The sequence below is a fragment of the Phascolarctos cinereus genome, unplaced genomic scaffold (genome assembly GCF_003287225.1).
Source record: "Phascolarctos cinereus isolate Bilbo 61053 unplaced genomic scaffold, phaCin_HiC Scaffold_5;HRSCAF=322, whole genome shotgun sequence".
Lineage (NCBI taxonomy): Eukaryota > Metazoa > Chordata > Mammalia > Diprotodontia > Phascolarctidae > Phascolarctos > Phascolarctos cinereus.
Genome location: NW_027555958.1, coordinates 419,090,300 through 419,105,120, shown reverse-complemented (window position 1 = coordinate 419,105,120; position 14,821 = coordinate 419,090,300). Strand labels below are relative to the sequence as shown.

The 14,821-nt window shown below is 37.5% G+C and overlaps 1 protein-coding gene across 4 annotated transcripts in view; it reads right to left on the bottom strand.

Moving 5' to 3' along the window:
- Nucleotides 1-14,821, bottom strand: part of NME7 (NME/NM23 family member 7) — a 177,985-nt gene that overhangs the window by 134,791 nt on the left and 28,373 nt on the right. For 3 of the 4 annotated variants that reach the window (XM_078156505.1, XM_020974713.2, XM_020974714.2), the window contains 3 exons: nucleotides 7,936-8,043; nucleotides 6,728-6,894; nucleotides 1,255-1,365 (listed from right to left, as the gene is read on the bottom strand). In XM_078156505.1, the coding sequence (XP_078012631.1) occupies nucleotides 1,255-1,365; nucleotides 6,728-6,894; nucleotides 7,936-7,938 (281 nt within the window). In that variant the 5' untranslated portion in view covers nucleotides 7,939-8,043. Of the gene's footprint in view, nucleotides 1-1,254; nucleotides 1,366-6,727; nucleotides 6,895-7,935; nucleotides 8,044-9,964; nucleotides 10,060-14,821 lie in introns of all 4 variants that reach the window. The other variant, XM_078156506.1, reaches the window with a different exon arrangement.

Here is a 14,821-nt window from a genome sequence, read left to right as displayed (position 1 = left end):
AAGAGGATCACAAAGGTTTAAAAAGTCAACTGGACAAGTACAGACTGGGGAAGATGTGATAAGGCAGCAGGTTACATGAAAAAGATCTGGGAGTCATAGGTTACTACTTGGGTGTAATGGAAAGCTTCATGGCTTTGGACTCTGAAAAGCTCAGTAGAATTCTTGGCTGTACAACCTCCAAGGGTTCTATGAACCCAGAGGATTGTGAGTGTGCTTCTTGCCTTCTCTAAACCTCTGTTCCTTATCTGCAAAATAAAAATATTTGCTCTACCTTACACAATTGTTATAAGGAAAGTTGTTTCCTAAACCACAAAGCAATATATAAATATGAAATATTACCATTGCTAACTGCAGACTCAATGGTGTGATGTGAATGCTCAAAAAGTTAATGAGATCTTAGTCTACCTTAAGACAAGGTTAATAGTCAGGAAATAATAATAATAATAATAATAGCATCTAAAATTTACATAGCACTTACTATGTGCCAGGTACTGTACTAAATGCTTTTATCTTTATTTCCTTTGATCCTCACAACAACCCTGTGAGGTCGGTGCTATTATTATCCCCATTGTTCAGATGAGCAAACTGAGGCAAGTAGAGGTTAAGTGACCTACTCAGGTTCATACTGCTATTAAGTATCAGAGGCCAGATTTGAACTTTATTCTTCCTAACCCCAGGCCCAGCACTCTCTCCACTGCAGAACCATGGATTAGAGCACACCTGGGCTGTTATGGTTAGCTCTGGTGCCCCCTTCCCTTGTTATTGTCAGCACTAACAAATCAGAGCACATCCAGATGAAGGTGGCCAAGATCTTGAGCAAACAAGAAACCAGATCATTTGAGGACAAAAAGAATGCAACTGAGAAGTCTGGCCTATACCTGAGCAAGAACACCCTTACACCATTCCTAGTAAAGGGTCATTCAGCATTCCCTTGAAGACTTCTAATGAAAAGGACTCCACAGCCTCCCCAGGCAGCCCACTTTTAGGTAACGCTAATGATTAGGAAGTTCCTCCTTGCATCACTCCTCAATCTGCCTGCTGCAGGTTTTGCTAACCTCTGCTCCTCTTTCTGGCCTCTGAGGCCAGGCCAAGCAAAATAGAAGCCAGCCTTCAGGACTTGAAAATAACTACCATGTGCCCCTTGTGATTTCTCTTCTATAAACTTAGAATCCTCAGTCATTTTAACAGGATAGGGTAGGTTTAGCTATCTATGCATTTTTAAAAGAAGCCTAAACCTTACAACCAACAAATTACCTTGAAAGCAGCATCATCTTGAGTTTACTTATTTTAAATCCAGCTTTATTTATCATATCGATTATCTCTCCAGCATGTGGTATTGCATCCGGTTTAAGTAATGCCAGAGTTCTAGAAAAGAAATGAGGGACAATTCTCAAAAAGGAAATTTACCACTCATATGTAAAATGTACCTATAATCTTGGCTGTAATTCTAGATTATTACAATTTGAACATCAAAATTAATTTCACTCGGCAACATCTTAAAAGTATCTTTAAAAAAATTCTCCATAGGCAAAGTTGCCAGGGTTTTTGCATACAAACAAAAAAATACCTATTAAGGAAATATTTATATGTTTAAAAGTACTAAAGTTAAAACTATAAAACATCAGTGCTTGAAGAGTCTCCTTACTGCTTAAGATGGATTACACATTGTAGAACAGAAAGCTTATTAACTGCATCACGAACGTGACTTGTTTGTTTTAATGTATACGTAGCACGCAGCTTTCACATGCCTCCTGCCACAGCCATACCTCAGTAAAACCAGGCTCAGGGTAACTGACATGTCTCAAACCTCTCAGTGAGTTAGGTGCTTTCTACCCACATGTGAAGGCTTCTCCTGGCAGAATGGACAGATGAGAACAATTTGTCCTAACAGCCATGAAGGTGACTGAAGCGAGCGGCGTGGAGCGGCTTGGTTAGACGCTGAAAACACCAAGGTCATCCACTGCATTCCGGGCCACTGCCAGGCATGTCTGCATTTTGTTTGTCTTGCCAGTCAGAAAAGAGAGTGAGGCAGATGACTTCATGCAACTGCCTCACTTCAATCCAATTCACAAGCAAGTCAAAACATCACCCGCACAACGCAGTGTCACTGGCCCTCTTCAAATACAAAGGATGAACTACAACTCTGCAGTCAATTCACCATAGCTAAGGAAATGTTCGTTTTAAATTGGACTGCTAAATGGCTTCATTAACTCTGCATTAACAAATACTGCTACTTCACAAAGAGACAATTGAGCTTATATCCAACGCTTCATTTGTAGGCAGGGAGTAACCTACCAATAATTCATGTTCTCCATCCTAATTAAAATATGACACTTCCTCTGAAATCCTGGAAACACAGAACTGAGCACTAGAACTATGCCTAGAGAACAGACAACAAAAGTGAGGCTCTGCAAGGCCGGGTGATCTGTCCAACAGCGTACGACTAGGTAGCAGAAGAACCAAAACTAGAACTCAGCTGTCTTGATCTCCACTGTAGTGTCCTTTCCATCCACCATTTAATGAAGAAGGGAAAAGACAACTGAGAAGTGGGCCTAACATTATAAAGCTTCAAAGCAAAATTGTCTTTTGGGAAAATTTATGCTGTCTTCAAGAGGGAGCATCCTTGAAGTTTGTTTTTCCACTCTTTAAAAAAAGAAAATGTTCATTGAAACCAAACAACGACAAAACAGAAACAAGACGTAAATTTTTCTTTTGTTTTGTTGTAAATCTCATTATGCCCACTGCATGATTCCTTGAAAGTTTTTTTTCCCCAGAAACTATTCACATGGCTGGTATAAAATATGATAAACTTCCTTACTGACTAAAAAGGAAAGCAAAGAAGAATAAAATATACTCATTTAAGCTTTTTGATACATTAAATTATCATGTGACACTACAAGGAACATTATCCTTTGAAAACATGTAAGTTAGATCAGGATATATGGACAAAGTTGGTCTATCAAGTTCTACACAGCTTACGAACTTTTTTCTTGTTTGTTTCCATGTTTATTACTAGATAAGTTTCTGAGAGCCAAAGAGAGGAGGAGTAGATGTTTAAAAAAAAAAAGACATCAAAAATTTATTTAAAGAAAGGAAAAAAAGGTCCAATATTCATAGAAAATGTTTTTGTACTAATAAAGAGCTAGAATTTTTTTGATCCTCATGAATTGAGGAATGACTAAACAAACTGTGATAAGAATACAAAAGATTATTACTATGTTTAAAGAAATAACTAATATTGAGAACACAGGAAGGTAAGAAACTGATTATACAAAATGAATTAAGCAGATCCAGGAAAATAATATAGGCAATGACTACAACAATGTAAATTAAAGAACAACAACAAAAATTGAAACTGAATCTTATATAATTCAAATGACCAAGCTTGACTCCAAAGAAGAAAGATAAGAAGAAATCTGCTTTCCTTCATTACAAAGGTGGGGGGCTATGGATGGAATACAGATATATTGTTGGACCTGATCAAGTGTTGGTTAGTTTTGTTGAATATTTTTTCTTCTTTATTCTCAGTTATAAGGACAGCTACAGCTCTCTGGATGGAAAAGGAGTGTTATTTTGGAAAATGAAAATACTAAAACAAAAGCTATCAATTAAAACATAAAAAGTTTCTAAGTAAAATAACCTGTTCCCTTTGCTTTCTTTGTTGGTTGTGAGAATTCCTCAACTACTTCTCTTCTGTTGAAAATACATCTTCTTTCATCGATGATTAGGCCCAAGTTTACAAGATGTTATTTTGTTTTTTATCTTGTAAGCCTTTATTTTCTAGAATACTGTTATTCTGTTTCTTCTATGTTTCTCATGACTTTGGAATAATCCTAGTTTATTGGTATTATTTTTCTTTCATATTTGAAAATTACCCTTGATGCTTGCAAAAAATTGTTCATGACTAGAATTGTGAAATTTCACCATTACACACCTTAAAGTTGGAAGTAAGGGGTGTGCGTGTGTGCATGTGTTTCCTGCAGCAAACTGTGGATTTGGCTAATCAATATTTTGCATTTTATATTCAAAATTTGGATAATTTTTAGTATTATTCTCCTACAATATGGTTTTGAGGCATTTTTTTAATTGATAATGCTTTTCTGAGAGATTTCTCGTACTTAAGTTACATCTGCTCATCTTCAGTGTCAGTTGCTTTTCCAATTCAATCTAATAAACATTTATTAAGCACCTACTATGTGCCAGGCACAGTGCTAAGCAGGGAGATACAAATTTTTAAAAGACAGTCCCTGCTCTTAAGGAGCTTACAATCTAATGGGAAAACAACACACAAAAGCAGGCAGGAAAGCAGAGGGGCCAGCCAGGAGAGCAGGGGTTACCTAACAAGAGCATCTTGTTCCATGGAGTTGAAACCAAGCAGAGCAGCAGATGCAGAATGGAGTCATGTTTTTGCTTTTAGAGAATTTATGTAAGCTTTTTACATTGCTACCTTTTACTTCTCTTCTGGCAAATTTTCTTTCCCTTTGGTATCATTTATGTTCCAGATGTATTAGCCTATCTCTTAGAGAATTTCCACAGAGATTCTCCATCATGAGTTTAATTTTTCCCGTTCTGCTTTCTTTTGTGCGTTTTTTTTTAAATTCTGAATTAAGAGCTCTGATTTCTAACCAAAGTTATTCCTTATTTCTTGTATTAAAAGCTTCATAACTCTTTTTAACCACTGTGCCAGTCTATAATCTCTAGGGATTCTGAAGGACTCTCTTTTTCATTAGAGGATGATAATTTTTGAGTGGGTTGAGAAATTTTAAGAGTAGTCATCATTGGTTCCTGACAAGTTACAAGAGGTCTGCATCGGAACTCCACAGGGATCTGTGCTTGGCTCTGTGCTATTTAAAATTTGTATTAATGCCTTAGATAAAAACATAAATGCCATCCCAATGAAAATTGCAAATGACACAAAGCAAGGAAGGATAGCTGGGTTAGGATCTAAGTTTTGAAAGGCTAAAACCACTTGTCTAAATATATTATGAAATTTAATAGGGATAAATTGGAAAGTTTTATACTTGGATTAAAAAATCAACTGTGTAAATACAATTTGGGAGATGCTTGGTCAGATGATGGCTTGTCTGAAAAAGAGTTAGTACCTAGTTGGCTACAAACTCCTTATGAGTCAATGGTCTCATATGGCATCCAAAAAATGTAATGTGGGGCTATATTAAGAGACATGCAACTTCCAAGAATAAGGAGATACTAGCTCTGCTATATTCTGCCCTAGGAAGGTCACATCTGGTGTACTGTGTTTAAGATGAGGCACCAGAGCTTAGGAAGGGTATTGATTAGGTGGCAAGCCACCAAAGAAGGGAAGCCAGAATGGTGAAAGGTCTCAAATCTATGCCACATAAGGATCAAATGAAAGCACTAAGGATGCTTGGCCTGAAAAATATAGAAGAGAGCTTTTTGTCAATAGCCATTTTCCAGCATATAAAGACTTGTTGTGTACAAATTTGCAAAGAGGAAAATTTCCTAATAACTGTCTTCACACAAAGGCAGTACAATAATTATCAACTATGCTGTAGTAAGAATTCCTTTTTGGTTATGGGTTGACTAGTTAAGTGCCAAAATCCTTTAAACCTTAAAATGCTATGACATTTATATCTATCAAAAGTTTTTGGACTCTCCTTCAATAGCTATGGTAATAGGCAAAGTCAAACTTCCCTACTATCTGTACATCCAACATTCAAATCTGGCTCTCTGAAATTATTAAAAAGAAAAGACAAAATTCACTATGACATAGCATTGGTGTAGAGGAGTGTATGGCAGAGAAGATGAAAGAGAAGACATGCAAAGTTGAAGTGCCTTTGTAATTATTCTACAATCACACCAGAAGGGCTCTGTGTAACACAGGGCAGGCGAAGATGTCTATTACCTCAGGAAATCTTTCTCCAACAACCCAGGTACTTGTATTTTTATGATAATTATGCCTTTTGGTTTCTTTATATAGTCTTATCTTTTTTAATTTTTAAAATTATTTTTCTCTACTAGCCAATAACATTGGTTGAATACATAAAGTATAGATAAACAACTTAGATAGGAAATAAAAGTTAATCAACCTGGACAAAAGGTTTATTGTCAATGACATTATTCCCAAAGTTAATATACTGAAGCATTGAGGAACCAGAACAAGGAAGAGGATGGAGGTGAGGGTTTGGAAAATAATCCTTTTGTATAAACATCACAACAATGGTACTCATAAATAAGCAGCAAAGTCCATTAAAACTTGCAATGTTCTGAAGAGGAAATACCCTAAATATGTTGCATTTTTTCACTTTCTTGACAATAGACAAGGTATTTTCTGTCTAAGCTTTAGCTAAGCTTGGCTACAATCAGGAGGGTTAGGGTGACATAAAGTAATAGTCACCTCATCACTCTGGCCCTCAATATTCCCACATGAAAAAAATGAAATGAGATTAGTTATCTCCCAGGTACCTTTTCAGCTCTAACTACTAAATTCCTCTGAAGCGGTTCCCTTTTCTCTTAAAAATTAAAAAAAAAAAGCATTGTCTAAAATCACTTCTTTAACCTGATTGGAAAGGTAGAATCACAGAATCTGCACCATGAATTTCTGAAAAAGTCCACAAAAGTGCTCCTGAAAGGAATTAATCACCATAATTCAGAAACACCAAACAGAACTAGGAGAAATTAGAACTAAATTCCCAAGTTCTTAAGGGGCTTTTAAGAATTACAAAGAAATGCATAGTTATTTTCTTACTTTTCTTTTCTATTGCACAACTGGCGGGCTGTGTATTGATCTCCATAGTCGATCAGATGCAGCTGTCGGGAAAAGATAGTCACTTTGTTGCCAATAAACAAATCTTGTAGACGCACACTATCATACACAGTTCGTTTCAGAAAGATGCGATGATTCTTTACGTCATGCTGTGATAAAAAAAAATGTATTTAGCAAATAGTAAATGTCATATAACAAGGCAGTTAAATTCTTAAATCTGTTTTCTCTTAGAAAGCTGTTTTTGCTTAAACCATAAAATCCAGTTAGAATCTGTTATTGTCCCTTCTCAAAGTATGTCTCTTAGCTGAAGTGTTTGCATGAAACTTTTCAATAGTATAGAAATGTTTCTTCTAGAAATAATTATTTGTGGAGAATTCAATCTTTTAATCACAGCAACTGTTTTCTAATGAAATAAAACTCTTTTTTGCTGTTGCTGTTGTTTAGCATAGGTATACCCTCCCTGCCTACACACACACACACACACACACACACACACACACACACACACACACACACGATGTCATTAACTAGTTCTCCGAAAACAGGACTTTAAGTAGGAAAAAAAAACTATCATGGGGACAATTAGTTCCCTTGGAACAATATTATAAATGGAGAATCAGCCAAAGGAAACTTTAAGAGTTTGGTGTGTAGGAATTCTGACACATTTGTGAGGTTAGAAGGATTTGGTTTAGAAGCCACAAAGAAGCTGGACTCTGAATCAAGAAGACCTGAGTTCACATCCTGCCTCAAGTAGGTACTCTGGCTTGGTGACCCTGGGCACGTCATGGCTTTTCGCTTTTCTTTGTGTCCTCAGAGTTGAATGACAGACATTTAGTAAGGGCTTGTTGACTAGACCTGACCTTCGGCAGCCTCATTTGTCTCACATACAAATGCAGGCATAATAAAAAATACCTGCCCCAGAGGGCTGTTGTGAAGACTAAATGAGATCCTTTATGTAAAGCACTTTGCTAGCTTTTATTACTATATAAATTGAGGATGTTATTGAGAGACTATGATGTTGGGGCAACATTATATTATTGTATACTTATTTTTTTTAAAACTTGACTTTGTACTGTAAAGTGAAGTTTTCTATATGTAGTCTTCATTTCACAGAAAATTTAATAGATTAATGTATACAATTATACATTAATTGTTCTATTCTACTATAAACAAAGAAAAGATACATTCACCATTTCAACAGATCCATCCACTGGGTAATATAAAAGGTCATAGCGTCGCAGAAGGGAAGCATTTGGGTCATACCATTCTGCCACAAAAGCGTATCGTTCATCAAGATTCTAAAAAAGAAAGATTTAAGAATTTTAATATTCACCTTAAAAAGTGCTATTGTTTACTATATCACATAGAACACAATCAAGTGGAAAATGTTTTCAAAACACAAGTTAAAAAGCCCACTGATCAGTCTAGATGGAGATGTTCTTTCTTTCCTTGGAACAGAGTATATTGTGTGTATATGTGTGTGTGTGTGTGTGTGTGTGTGTGTATGTGTGTGTATAATTATGGCACTTCACCTACAGGTGGACTCAATACCTGAGAACTGCCTTTACTAGACTCTGTGTGTGTGGACAGATACAGAGATATAGATATAGATCTGTATGTGTACACACACACACACACACGTTTGTATGTATATATGTGTAGATATATGTATGTGTGCTTGTATGTATATATGTATACATACATGTGTGTATATTTATATGTACATGTATATGTGCATATAGTGAAAGGACAACAGTCATGGTAGATAGAATATGATAGGTAATTACCTTGCCCTCTGAGCTTAGATTACACACTCACACACGTGTGTGTATGTATATATGTGTATGTAGTAAAAAATTATCCTGCTATTATGCATTTTATAGAAAATTAATAGAAAGGATAGGGAGAGAATTTGGAACTAAAAAATTAAATTTAATGACTTAAAACAAAAATTAATATTAAGAATATGTGCACTATTATTTTCCTTTATGTTACTGTCTTACCATATTTCAATACGAACTCCAGCTGTGTACATAGAGAAGAGAAAATTTATGAGCTAGGTGTCGCAGTGAATAGAGTGCGGACCACAGGTCAGGAAGACCTAGTTCGAATGTCTCAGACACTTACCAGCTATGTGACCCTGAACAACTCATTTAACCACTTTCTGCCGCAGTTTCCTCAACTATAAAATAGGGATAATAATAGCACTTATATCCCAGGGTTGTTGTGAGGATAAAATGAAATAATATTAACAAAAGTGCTTTGCAAACCTTAGAGTGCTATACAAATACCAGCTATTACTATAACCATTATTAGAAACACAATTACTGTCTTCAAATATTTAAAAAGTTACTATGTTGACCAGCCAGTCATACAGATTCACCAAGTGAAAAATAAATGATGACCAGCTTGTATGTCCCAACAGTAACCATGAAATGCCAAGAACAAAACAGGAAACTCCCCTAAGCCCTATCCCACCCTTGCCACCAGTATGCTGGATAGGCTTTGGCAGACTTATGGGAGGACACATAACTTCAGGACTACCCATTACACATGGGTCACAACATGCATTGCTAAAGAGAATGCTCACATCTAGAAGATCACAGCTGAACTGGGGTATTGAAAGGTCATGTGTAAGAGAGATCATTCTACCTGGTCCCAAAAGACAGAACTAGGACCAGTGGGCAAAAGGTATAAAAAGAAAAGAGATTTTGGTTTAATATAAGGGAAAAGGTGCTAAGAAGACAAATAAGACATGGAGGAGGAGCTCGGCCACACAGAAGGATAGTCTCATTCCTGAAGGAATTTCACAGCCACAAAAGTTCCTGGGCATGTCTTACAAGTGCAACTTGAATACCCTCACGCTCTTCCCTGACACCATCTGGGAACATCCATTCTCCTCCAGCCAGTAACAGCAGCAGATCAATGATTATGCACCTTCATCTCCAGGCTACACCCAGGGTACAGGGAACACCCAGGTAGCCCCCAAGTAAATATGCAGAACTCCTCACCATCACCAAAGGGGTAGGGGAAAAGATAAGACTCACATGTACATGGAGCAAAAGCATCAGAGAGACTCAAGTGAAGCATCATTCATGCTCAAGATTTAGTCTGGGAATGCTCAGCCAAGATGGAAGGAAATGTATGGTCTCGGCCTCCCATTTCATTTCCCAGTTTTCCATTTCTTTGGGAAGAAGAAAGAAATCCTATCACTCATACCTCCGATGACTTTCAAAACATTCACATGAATCCCTTCTTTTGAATCAGTTTTAGGATCTTTTTCTTCTTCTTCCTTTCTCTACCCCAAACACAATCTAATCTAAAAAAGATTATTTGCAGCTGATTAGGATTTGCATTTTAAGTAATTAACAATGACCTATGTTAGTTTTTTAAGTATTAAGACAAGATCTGAAAGGTCCATTATGTGGCTGCAAATTCCAGTATACTTGTCCACTAAGCTGCCATGCCTTTGATTTCCTTCTAATACATTTAGCATCACCTAAATTGTTCTTGGCCCCTTTTTGAGAAGTTCCAGCAGCTCTAAGGATTTTCATTTTCATGAGTTGATGCCAACTGCATGTGTTACTTGGCAGTCTGGTATCTCCCAGTTGGTCACATTTATACTATCCGACTTTGTAATTCTAAGGAATTGGGAAAGATTTCTCATAGGAGATAGCCACTAAGCAATTTTTTGAAGCCAGAAATTCTACAAGATAAGTATAAATAAATGTGTGTATATACATAGCCATGCATATGTGTTTTGTATATGTAAACTTACACATTTGTATTTATGTTTATAAATTTGTATATAAAATCACTTGTAGAATATATATGAGAAAATGATTATTTCTCTCTTATATTAATAACCAATTACTATCAGAGAGATCTAGGATTTTTTCCTTTCCTATTTCCTCATTCTTTACTAGGTCAAATTAGCCCCTGAAAAACAGGAGTGTTAATGAGATTGGATTTAACATTCTCCTCATCTTGTTCAGACTCCACACAACTGGGGAAGCCCACTGTGTTCTACGCAGGCTTGCGTAGAGGTATATCCTTTGTGTAGATTGCCTGGGTCTGGGGGTGGTCTGGGAATAAGAATGACATAATCAAAGTCATATTTCCTGGCACTTCATTAGAATAGATCCACCTCTCATTATAATGTTCATCCTTCTCATTAATTGTTAACCAATCAGAGTTGGTTGCCGTCTGGGGGGAGGGGGAACGTTCACTCTTCCAAGGGCATATAAGCATCAAATAGGCTGCCATGATCCATTTTTGGTTTACAAGAGACAGCAAACGACCATCCTTTTATTAATTATTTGCTAGCCATAATTAATAAAATTATCAATTTCCCAGAAATTATCTCTCAAACTTTTTATACCTCACACATATATACATTTGTATATATACACACACACATATAGATACACACTTGATATATATACGTTTGTATTTATTCACATAAATACAAAGGGGTGGGGTGTGTGTGTGTGTGTGTGTGTGTGTGTGTGTGTGTGTGTGTGTAGGGGTGTATGTATAGGGATACATACACAAAAGTATACATGCAGATCTACAAGTGTGAAGGAAGGAATATATACCAGACATGGAGGACCACTCACACAAAGGTAACAAGACACAGAAAACAGAACATTGAAACCCTATCTCTCGGGGTAAAGAGAGTCAGGTTCAAAATTAGTTTTAAAATGTTTGTTAGAAAAAAAAGGTTTGTAACTTTTATTATCACAGTCTTATCAAGAAACATGTGTTAAGCATCAACTACGTGCTAGGCCTAAAAAAGAAAGGTATATTCAACTAGCATCAAACCCAGTGGAATTATACAACTGAACTACCAAGATCTTTCAAAGAACAATCAGTTTTAAGAAAGCTCCTATCAACAAAGCCAAACGGTAAAAGTCTTAAAAATACCACAAAAGCCACAAAGGTGAGATGAGTCATCTTCATTAAATGCAAAGAGAACTTTCACACAAAGAGTCTCTTTTAAAGGGAAGTAAGCAGATCCTGACCAAGTTGCTGCACAGCTTTTAAGTATGATCAATTTGGCTTCAGATTGGAAGGTGAGTCATGGGTGTGATACTCAGGAGGGGTGTGCCACATTTTTTTCTTTCGTGCAGTTTTGAAGCATAAAAGAGAGAAAGAAAGATTGCAGGAGCAAAAGACAGATGCAGGCATTGAGGTTTGGCTACTCTGAAAAGATCAGATGGATGCTGCAGCAAGCTAGTTCTAGGCAGGCACACTGGCATATCTGGGAGGCGAGAATGATGACTCATTCTGACATGACTAGAAGCTACATGAAAATGTCGGCAAGGGGCTTTCAACACAAATTCTACAAAGTCCAGAAGCTTTTCTATATATCTGCTGCTCTGTAGGGCCTCAAATCAGAATATTAAGCAAACATAGCCTGGGAAGAAATGTGTTTTGGAAGGATTCAAAATAGATTTGTAGAACAAAATTATATTTCACTTGTCATTGAGTTGGAAATTCTTGATCAATATTAATATATTCTCCTCATTTTACATATGAAGAATCTAAGAAAAGAAGTGACCTCACTTGGCTCGCTGGGCTACTTACCGGCAAAGACCAGACAAAACCCAAGTTTACTGCCTCCTGCTCCAGCCATCTTTCCATTGTGTCACTCTCACTGTCTCTCAACTTGAGTTATGACTCAATTAGTGTAATTCCAAAGTGTGGTTAAACCAATTATACCTAGGATTTTAAACCTTTATATTTTGATTCAGTTATTTCTATTAAACACTAATGAGTAAACAATGATAATTCCCATTTACATAGGGTATTAGAGCACTTTCCCTATAATAAACCTATGAGGTAGTTAGTACAAATGTCATTATTCCCATTTTCCAGAGGTAGTGCTGAATCAATATTCCTATAGCTGTTTTGAAGAGTTCTCAATCTTACCGACCTGCTGATAACCAGACCATCACAGACTGAAGCTGATTTGCCAAGGCATCTCCCCTCCCCCCACCCTCCCTACACACCACACACTTAATAAGAACCACATTGCAAACAGTCTCAGTGGGAAATAACCAGCCTCTAGGTAGGTGGTATGACTTACACATCCAACTTATTTCAGTGACAAGAATGTGTCACAGGGGATTACAAAGCAGATGTCAAAATGAAAACTACAATTATTTTATACTTTTTCTTCATCAAATGGTTATTCTAATTTTGCAATGAAGTATTTTTATAACATATCTTAAGGATTTCAGAGTACAGTTCTTCAATTGATCACAAAGGTTCCAAAGTGCATAGCTTAACCTTGGATTTGCTTCATCCTACACACCAGATCTGTTTAAAAATCATGGCAATAACAGAAAAAAAGTCCCTTTTAAAATGTGATAAACTTTTTTTTTTTTGGCAAAAAGTGATAGATTATAGGAATGGTAGGGTCAAGTGAAGGGCTGGGCAGCTAGGTGGCAGAATGGATAGAGTGCTGGGCCTGGTGTCAGAAAGACCTACCTTTCTGAGTTCAAATCCAGACTTAGACACTTACTAGCTTTGTGCCCTGGGAAAATCATTCAGTGCTGTTTGCCTCAATTTCCTCATCTGTAAAATGAGATGGAGAAGGAAAGGGCAAACCACTCCAGTGTCTCTATCAAGTAAACCCCAAATGGGGTCATGAAGGATTAGACACGAATGAAACAAATGAACAACAACAAAGACAGAAACAACGCCTTTTACTCTGAAGAAGCAATTGCATTCCAGTGGGCCGACACAAATTAGCACTTCTGGAATATTCGTTTAATAATTAAGTAACAGGTTTGAAATACCTACATGACGTGAATCCACAGGGTCAAAGCTCAGCATAACTTAGTAATTTGCCTTCTATCCATTAAAGAAAAGACACTGAATAACTTGGGGTAAAAAAAAAAAGAAATTTTTAATCTTGACTTGTTTTGCTTTTTTTTTTTGGTTTCTTTGTTTTGGTGAGCCCTAGGATATGCTGAGAACACTACTCTTTCTTAATTTTTCCATACATGCAAGAATCTACAGCTGACATTTTTTTTCCATATACAACGTAGAAGTGACAATAGAGCTCTGTAAACAGACCGCAGAGAGTACACACACAACAGTGGTTTCCAAAGAGGAGACTGTGGCCTCCAGGGTAGAAGACAATTGGAGGGAATGCAAGAAAAAAAAATAAGCTCCCAGGGCATCCCTGCAGGGACACAGAGAGTTGGCAGATGCTGCTTTCCCTCTCTTCTTCTCCACCTCTTTTCCAGGGCTGACCTGCAGTAGCCTCAAAAGGGACAGACAGGCTGAGCTAATGCTTTGGGGAACCAGATGGAAGCAAGAGAAAGTCTGAGCCTGAAGCCTGGGGAGCAGAGGCACTCTGGGGCTGAGCTGGGGACCGGAGGGCAGCAGAGGGGACACGTAAGAGTTTCTTGAGGAGCCTGGCACAATCAGGGAGAACAGCAGTGCCAGAGGAGGCAATGCCATGCATGAGGACCAGTAAGGTAGCCTTCTGGTTCTCTTCTTTCCCACCTCCCTCCAAAGGCCGAGCAAAAAGGCAACAACCTATCCACAAACAGTCATCAATCACCCACTGTGTGGGGGGCACTGTGAGAGGCTCTGAGGATACAAAGTGAAAATTCCTTAAGTGTCATGTTCAACTCCTCAGTATCTCTCCCCTCTCCCATTACGCAATCAGTTGCCAAGCTTTGTCATTTCTGTCTTAGTGACTCTCATATACAACATCTTCCTCCTCTGACACCGCTACCAGCCTGGTTCTGGCCCACATCAGCTCATGCCTAAACTACAACCAACTCACTAGGCTGCTCCCCAAGGCTGGCAACTCATGCTCAGGGAAAGAAATGGAAATAAGAGGGGCATTCAGGGGCTTGGTCTCAAGTTCACCAGGAAAGACCCTGCTCTAGCCACCACATGAAAGCAGTGACCATATCTGCTATTTCTGGCACATAGTAAATGCTTAATAAATGCTTCTAGCTAGCTAGCTCCAAGTGAAATCATGTAGTAAGTCATATGAACTTTTACTTTATTTTTTTTTATCTCCCATCAAGTACTTTTGGCCTCAATTAG